The sequence below is a fragment of the Larus michahellis genome, chromosome Z, assembly GCF_964199755.1.
Source record: "Larus michahellis chromosome Z, bLarMic1.1, whole genome shotgun sequence".
Taxonomy (NCBI): domain Eukaryota; kingdom Metazoa; phylum Chordata; class Aves; order Charadriiformes; family Laridae; genus Larus; species Larus michahellis.
In genome coordinates this window covers 76,076,948-76,085,497 of record NC_133930.1, presented here as the reverse complement: position 1 = coordinate 76,085,497, position 8,550 = coordinate 76,076,948, and the positions used below count along the sequence as shown (strand labels likewise).

At 48.2% G+C, this 8,550-nt stretch overlaps 1 protein-coding gene across 7 annotated transcripts in view; it reads right to left on the bottom strand.

Moving 5' to 3' along the window:
• The window catches only part of LOC141735830 (thioredoxin), a 38,619-nt gene that overhangs the window by 19,844 nt on the left and 10,225 nt on the right, over positions 1-8,550 (bottom strand). For all 7 annotated transcript variants that reach the window (XM_074569134.1, XM_074569131.1, XM_074569133.1 and 4 more), the window contains exon 5: positions 140-206. In XM_074569134.1, coding sequence (XP_074425235.1) covers positions 140-206 — 67 coding nt within the window. The remainder of the gene's footprint in view (positions 1-139; positions 207-8,550) is intronic.

The following is an 8,550-nucleotide window of genomic DNA, read 5'->3' as shown; positions in this document are numbered from 1 at the left end:
CTTTCCTTGTCTTATAGTTCTGTTTGTGGAGTGCCCTCCTCTTCACTTTTTTGTGTTTTAACAGAGTGGCTAAAATATTACAAGAACGTATTTATCCCAGCAGATCTCACAGTACAGGTGATACGGATGGGTCACTTACCTGGGTAATTTGGCCATTGGTGTCCAATCTTAGGGCTGACCTTGCCATGGTGTTCACCCTGGCTCTCCTGGAAGATAACATCAATATGCTTGCCTTAGCTGTGTTAAATTGATGTCTGGGACACACATGGTGCTAAGTGAAGGAGACACAGATTAGCAACAGTAAGTATTTTAGATGTATTGAAAAAGTCAGAACAAGAACCTGTTGCTACAGGATACAGACAGGTATTGAAGGTGACGGTGATCCACCTTAAACCACTGTGGAGGACTTCTTGGTTAATTTTTGGGTCTCATTATTGATCTGTGAAGAGGGATCCTAAGTGGCCTTAGGGTCTTTGCAGTGCCAGGAATAGATGCGCTGTCTGACAACAAGAAGAGATCACTTACTTAAGATGTAGATCAACCAACACTTGCTGAGTGGACTGAACAAAAGACGTCCTGAAATACAGGTTGACTGGCCATTGGGGAAATAATGCATCTTTGCACAAGTAGGGGAGAGGATCTGGTTGCTTTATAGGGTTTTCTGAGGAGAAAGAATTGCTGGTTTGGGTTAGCTCCAGTGCTGTGGTTTTCAGCCAGCCCCTGAGAAAAATCTGTGGATTAATACTGCTGCACAGCATGGAAAATTATAAACCTGAAAAGGGAGTTTGTTTTTAGTAGGCTTCAGGTCCACTGTGTAGAGGTCTGCTGTTACTTGATGTCATTCTCACAATCCCTGCCTTTGCCTTCTGTGACCTGGGTGGTGTGGTTAGAGTCCTTGCCAGTGAAGACAGAAGCAAAAAAGTTGTTGAGTACCTCAGCCTTCTCTGTATCCTGGGTGATGAGGTTTTCCATTTCCTTTTGGAGAGAGCCCACATTTACCCTAGTCTTCCTTTTGTCACTGACATACATATAGAAGCTTTTCTTGTTGCCCTTGACATCCCTGGCCAGACTTATTTGATCTGGGCTTTAGCTTTCCTAACCTGATCCCTGGCTGCTCAGTTTCTCTGTATTCCTCACAGGCTTCCTGTCCTTGCTTCCACCCTCTGTAGGCTTCCTTTTTCTAATTGAGATTGTCCAGGAGCTCCTTGTCCATCCGTACAGGCCTCCTGGTATTTTTGCCCAAGTTCCACTTTGTTGGGATACATTGCTCCTGAGCTTGGAGGAGGTGATCCTTGATTATTAACGAGCTTTCTTGGGCCCCTCTCCCCTCCAGGGCTTTATCCTACGGTACTCTACCAAACAGATCCCTGAAGACGCCAAAGTCTACTCTCCTGAAGTCCAGGGTGGTGAGCTTGCTGTGCACCCTCCTTGCTGCCCGAAGGATCTTGAACTCCACCATTTCATGGTCACTGCAGCCAAAGCTGCCCTTAAGCTTCACATTCCCCACCAGCCCCTCCTTGTTGGTGAGAACAAGGTCCCATGTGGTACCTCTCCTTGTTGGCTCCTCTGTCGCTTGGAGAAGGAAGCTATCATTGATGCATTCCAGGAACCTGCTGGATTGCTTATGCCCTGATGCATCGTCCCTCCAAGAGATATCGGAGCGGTTGAAGTCCCCCATGAGGACCAGGGTGTGCGAATGTGAAGCTGCTTCGATCTGTCTATAGAGGGCCTCATCTGCTTGGTCTTCCTGGTCAAGTCCTGTAGCAGACCCCCGCTATAATGTCACCTATCCCTGCCCTCCCTTTAATCCTGACCCATAAGCTCTCCATCAGTCCTTATCCATCCCCAGGTGGAGCTCCATGCACTCCAGCTGTCATTGACATAGAGGGCAACACCCCTCCCCGTTTCCCCTGCCTGTCCTTTACAAAGAGCCTGTATCCTTCCATTCCAACACTCCAGTCATAGGAGCCATCCCACCACGTCTCCGTGATGCCAATGGGACCACAGCCCTGCAGGAGCGTGCATGTCTCCAGCTCCTCCTGTTTGTTCCCGATGCTATGTGCATTTGCATAGAGGCATTAAAGTTGGGCCCCTGATGAAGCTGAGTGGAGTGGCTGGGCGTTGTGCTGCACTTGAGGTGCTGTCCTGTTGACCTGCAGCCCTTTTCCAGGTCCTGGGCATCTCTTACTAGTGTTGGCATCATACTGATAGGGATGGGATAGATTGAGGTTCTCCTCCCCTGGCAACTCTAGTTTAAAGTCCTCTCCACGAGTTTAGCAAGCCTCGGACCAAAGACGCTTTTCCCCTTCTCTGACATGGCAAAGTTCTAAAGCTTATGGAGAGATACCTGAATTTTTCCACAATATGTTGATGAAAATTAAAAGGGAGTATTAAAAAACACAGATTTTTTTTTCCTTGACAGCCATGGGAGCGAGAGTGTCAGTGGCACAGGGTAGGCTGAAGGTCAACAAAATCTCTCTGTATTTCTCCCCTCTAATGAAGTAAACCCATCCTTTGAGTACAATCAGTGTAACGGAGGTGAACAAGGTGCCAATGCCCAGCAGAGAGCAAAGGCGCAGTGATGCGCTGCTGGGAGAGCCCCTTTCTGCCAATACACAACCACGTGTGCTTTGAGGCAGATCATTGGTAGTACCGTGGCTGTCCAGCCTGTCCTCTGGCCAGCTGCACAAGTCCTGTGCTCTGCTGCCACCCTTTCTCTAACATTGCCAGCTGAGCTTAAAGGCTTTCTGGGAAAGGGCAAGCCCTGGGTGGTCCCACTGGCTGTTGGAAGGTGTGCAAGGAATTGCCTGGGGCTAGGTCCTCCTTGGCAGTGCAGCAGTCCTCCATTGAAAGGGGTGTCCACCCTGCCCAGGGTGCAGTGCCCACTCATGAATGGCCCTGCATCTGGGGCTGTGCTGGTAGTCATCTCTGGTCTTTTTGTGTTCCTTGTCTCCAGTCCGCATGGCCATGTCTGTGCTGCTATGTAAGTTACACTTGGCAAGTAAGTTTGACAGTGGGATTTCTGAGGCCATTTAGGACCCCAATTCATTGAGGATATAATATATGAGAGCAAGACAAAGAGTTTATTTAATAATCTTAAATGTAAACAGCTGCAGGCTTCATCATCTGTTGGCTAAATAGCTCTTCATTTATACATATCATTATTTTCAGAGTAGTGGTTTAAGCACTTAACGCCTTATGCTTGCCTGTGCAAAATAAAAGTCTCTCAATTCAAGGTCTTCCAATCTCATAAATATTGCAACTTTTGTGCCCTACTCTTAAGCAAATTCCAGATGGGGGTGGTGGCAATAACCTGCCTGAGCTCAGGACGCAATGGGGACCAGCCTTGAGGAGCTCACCATGGCCACATGGGGGTGGCCTCAGGAAGCGCTGGGAATTGCTGCAGAGAGCTGTGGGTTGGTGAAAACAGGAAGCTATTCCTGGAGTGCATTGCTGCCTGCTGAGCTTCTGTCATGTTCCTCCAGGGTGGGTGCCCACAGGAGGGGCCAGAACAACATAGCCCAGCCACAGCGTCCATTCTCACATGACTCCTGTTCCCCAGCTGAATCAAATCCAACCTTAAACCCCCAGCATCTCTGATGCAGCCTGTATTGAGGTGAGCAAGACGTACCTCAGATCCTCTGCTCTTACCCCGCTCCCACTACCTGTAGCTGTTCATCTCTCCCACCCCCACTCTGCTAGACAGCGTAAGGTCCAAACAGGTCCCTCACAGCTTAGCTTGCCCCGTTACTTACAGCATGGGGAGATGCCTCCTGTCCCTGTCCTCAGCCCCTCACCACTAGCTGAACACTGGCTCTTTGTCCTAGCAAGCAGAAAGCCTTTGGGGCCATCCTGCTAAGCGATGCTAGAACTGACCACTGCATTTCCCTTATCAGCAGGCTTCACAGTGCCGAAGACAGTTCATGGCACCAGCCCTTGCTCTTCTCCCAGGCTCCTCTCTCAGAGGAACTAGAAACAGATGCAAAGAAAAGTGAAAAAACAGACTCGATTGCTTCCCTGGGGAAATGTCATGGACTGACTCAAGTGGAGGGGAGGTGACCTGAGCTTGGTCTAAAACACTTCCTCCGTGGATGCAGTTGGACCCAATGCTTTTCCCCCTCCCTAGAGTCTGTTCACACCTCTGCTACATCCCCCACCCCCGCAGTTGCTCCAGTTCCCAGGCAGAGGGTGCCACCTGGACAGTGGGAAATCACCGCCCTTGGATTCTCCTCTAGCCCATTACCTAGAGATACTACCATTACCCAAGCACTATCAGAGAGGGAAAACCACAAGGCATTCCCAGAGCCAGCGAGACTATAAATATATGTATAAACATGGACAGTCACTGACTGCCACCTTGTGGAGATTTGCATTTATCACAAATCTGTCTTCAGCTGCAGGTAGAGATAAAGCTTCATACAGATCCCATGCATTCTTCACCTTCTCTGCCTAGCAGCCTAAACCATCTCAGCTTTCCCTCTCCAGATGAGGAAAAAAAAAAATAAAAATAATTTCATGTGGATATTCTTCCCTGACATCTCCACAAGACTTTTTCAAGTTCCTCAAAGTCATCTAGTTGATCCTTATAAAGGAGGCATCTGACTGGGTATGCATCTCACCTGCACAAAACCTCCACTGAAAATAAGGATGCCACAGTACAGTTCAAACACCACTCAACTAAACTGAGTACAGTGCCCACTGCCTCCCCAGAGCTCCTTATCTGACTCTTCTTCCTGACATACCTTTGTGCTTGGTCTTCTGACCAAGGAAGACCTACAGAGAAAGGTTTCAGAGCTGGGATGGAGTTGGTGTACAGTTGTTACTTCAGATGAAGCACAGAGACTCCATGCCATGGCCTTGTGTCCTCTCAGTCCTGCACTGCCTGTTGTTGGCATGTCAATGTATTAGGTTGACATGGGAATGTTTGGGTAGTGGGCTTTTTTGGTAGTGAGTAAAAAGAAGGGCTGCAGGGGTGGCATCTGTGAGAAGATACCAGAAGCTGCCAGCACATCAGACAGACAGACAGACAGCTCCAAGAGGCTGGCCAAAGCTGAGCCCTCGTGATAACATATTTGAGAAAGGGTAAAAAAAATACTAAAGCTACACAACAGCAGCAGCGAGAGGAACAAGAGCGTGAGAAAAACCACCCTATAGACACAAAGGTCAAGGAAGAAGGATGGAGCAGCACAGAAGGTGCTGCAGGCACAAGAGGAGATACTCCCCTGCAGCTCATGGTGAAGACCATGGTGAGGCAGGCTGTCCCCACGCAGCCCATGGAGGTTAACAGTGGAGCAGCTGTCCACCTGCAGCCTGTGCAAGACCCCACACCAGAGCTGGTGGATGTTTCCAAAGGAAGCTCCAGCCCATGTACAGCCCACAGAGGAACTGGGTCCTGGCAGGACTTCTGGTCTGTGGAGAGGAGCCCACAGTGGAGCAGGTTTTCTGTCAGGACCTGTGGCCTATGGGGACTCACAATGGAACAGTCCATTCCTGAAGGACTGTATCCCATGGACCCCACACTCAAGCAGGGGAAGAATGTGAGGAGGAAGGAGCAGCAGAGACATGTTATGAAGTGACTGCAACCCCATCACCCTGCACCACTCAGGGGTGAGGAGGTGGAAGAGTCAGGAGTGAAACTAAGCCTGGTAAGAAGGGAGAAGGTAGATTTGTTCTGATTATCCTACTCTGTTTAATTGCAATAAATTTCCCCAAGGTGAGTCCCTTTTGCCTGTAACTGTTGATTGCTGAGTGCTTTCTCCTGTCCTTAAGTCCAGCCACGAGCTTTTCTGTCATTTCCCTGCTCTGTCCAGCTGAGGAAGGGAGCAATCAGAGGGGCTTGGTGGGCACCTGGCAGCCAGCCAAGGCCAACCCACCAGTCAGTCCTTCCCACCCCTCACCCAGGGCCAGGGACCAGCACTACAAGTTGGTCTAGCAAAGATTTCACCAGCATGTTCCTCCAACCAACTCCTTGGGTGGCTGCAAGTTGCACATCTCAGAGCATAGCACTGTGGAGCTGCTATGCCAGTTGGTTGGCATCGCTAAAACAACTGAAGTTGTTTTTTAGTCCTTGCTACATCCAGCTAGTTTTGATGTATGAACAGTATGAATTAAAATGTTAGAATAATTAAAATACTCTTACTGGAATCATTCAGGGGGCAATACAAGTCTGACTTCATTCAGGTCAAGGAAAGAATGAAGAGCAAATGGTTAACGGGAGCTGAAGTTCAGCCGACTGCTGCAAGAGATGTGGAAGAGATCTGCAGGTGGTTAAGCGAATCCTTCCACATGCATGACGGCAGTTCCAGAACACATGGATGGAGTTAAGAAGTGTCACTATGTCACTTCAAACTAATCAAGCACAGTTCCCTTGTCCACTCACAGTCACCTCTTGGCCCTCCCTTTCATGATAAGTTGGTCCTCTCATTAAGCTTAGTCATTCCAGCCACATGTTCCAATTGCTGTATGCAAGGAAGTACTGCTCTTCCCATTGGCCAGCCCACTGTAAGAAAGCAAGCTGTGTCACAGGCTGCGGACAAAAACATCTTGCTCTACTGGTTTGACAGCAGTCAAGGCACAGATCCCAGCCATTTCATAGCCAAATGAAACAGACTGCAGTCATTACCTGAGGGGAGGAGAACTTCTTCCCAAAGCACTTACTCCAAAGCACTTACTCCAAGAAGAAACATTTATATGTTGTTTCTTCTCTGCCACATACATCAAGGTTCTTCCAAACATTCAAGTCAGGTGGCTATCTACCACTTCCCTTTAAAGGCATCTGTTCAGATCACTGCATCAAAGCAATCAGCTCTGTTCATGCAAACAGCAGATCACAGAGTTCAATCAAAGACTGACTCTGCTGCACTGCTGTCTGGCATATGGTAATTCTGGTCTCACTCCCCCTCATGAAAAACAAGCAAAAAAAAAAAAATACCAAGTTCTCCAGGGTATTACTTACTGCCCATGTGACAGGGCACTCGGCCTGGGTTTTAGCATGGCTACTTGTACCCATTCCATTTAGGGCAAGACCTTTGCTACATCTAGGCTTTGTTAAAGACTGACACCCCATGTTCAGGCCTGTTAGAAGACTCAGCCCAGTTCCCATCCTGAACTGGGGTTCTCACCTCCCAGCAGGGGCACTGTCTCTGTAGGAACCAAGACTCCTTACATCAGCTAGGTATAACCATTAGGCTTTGCTTTCTATCGCCCATAATGAAAAGGACCAACTTCAAACACTCAAATTCTGGCGTAACTATGCACATGAAGAGGGTACGCTTGTGGTTCCTTTACAGGGAACATTTCCCTAACACGCAGATCCTCACTGCATAATCCTCAAAAGAGCCAGGCCTTAGAGAACACCTCCTTCCAAATAAGGCCCACATGCCAGTTCTCAAAACAGGAAGACGCTGCAGCACAGGCAGCTGAAGACTCACTGCACTTGCGAGAACTGTTCTGCAACCTCAGTTTCAGCACAAGAGTTATTCCAGCCTTCTGATCCTTCCCAATCCTATCTTGAATTTACAGTCACTTCTTTGTCACGGGGGTCTTTCCAGGCTATTACAGAGTGGCATCTTATCATGGCAGTAAACAAGGCATTAAGTCAAATTCAACACAGGAGCAGCATTTCCCATTAACTGCACCTTTCCCCTGCTGCAACAACCTGGTCTGGTGTCACCCTTCAGCAGAAATACTGTATGTTACTCATATGTTGCAGCACATCTTAGTAGCTTCCTTATTTCTTAAGGACAAAGCTGGATTTTAGGGGCTCCTACTGCACTTCATCTGGACTTTTCACCAGGATTTTGAAAGCCTTTCTTGCTCCCAGCTACTGCCCAGAGGCAATAAGCAGGCCACCCAGGAACCGCTTTTACAAGCAATGCTTGTTTGCAGATGGTGTGATATTAATGGTGCAGTACTTGTTCCAGCTTCTTTTTATTTTCTCCCCAAAAGTCTGTCCATGGCACCACTGGGGGTAGTGGTTACCCACTTACCTGTGTGAACAGATTTTTAAACACACAGCTGCACTCCTCAAATACTCAGAGCTGCACAGAAAGCATTTTGCATGTCCTCCTCCTTGCATAATCACAATCCAGATCCTACCTCCAAGAGGATCCTTGATGCCTCACTCTCAACTAAAGGGTGTGGTCACTTTGTGGACTAGAAAAATCTTGTTTCAAATAGGGAACATACACAGCAAGCTGTTGAGGGCCTCCAGTCCTCAAAAGCCAGGAAATTCATGCATGCTTGTGAAATGAGTGTAAGGCTGAGTCACACATGAGCTCCCCACCACAAAGACAAGAGGCTCACTCATTCCACATTGTCTGCATACGTAGCAGGAAGTCTCGCTTTTTCACCAGTGATACTTGATGAACAGCACAGCTCACCTAGCCCTAACCACCGCATTGGGCATTGCTGCTAGCTCCAGCCCTGCTTCATTATTTACTGAATTCTTACTCAGGACAACACCCAAGCCAGCAAGAATGCCATTTTGATATGGTGGCAAAACACAGCAGTTCCCCTTGGTAACTCTGGGAAGAGTCATTGAACAATATA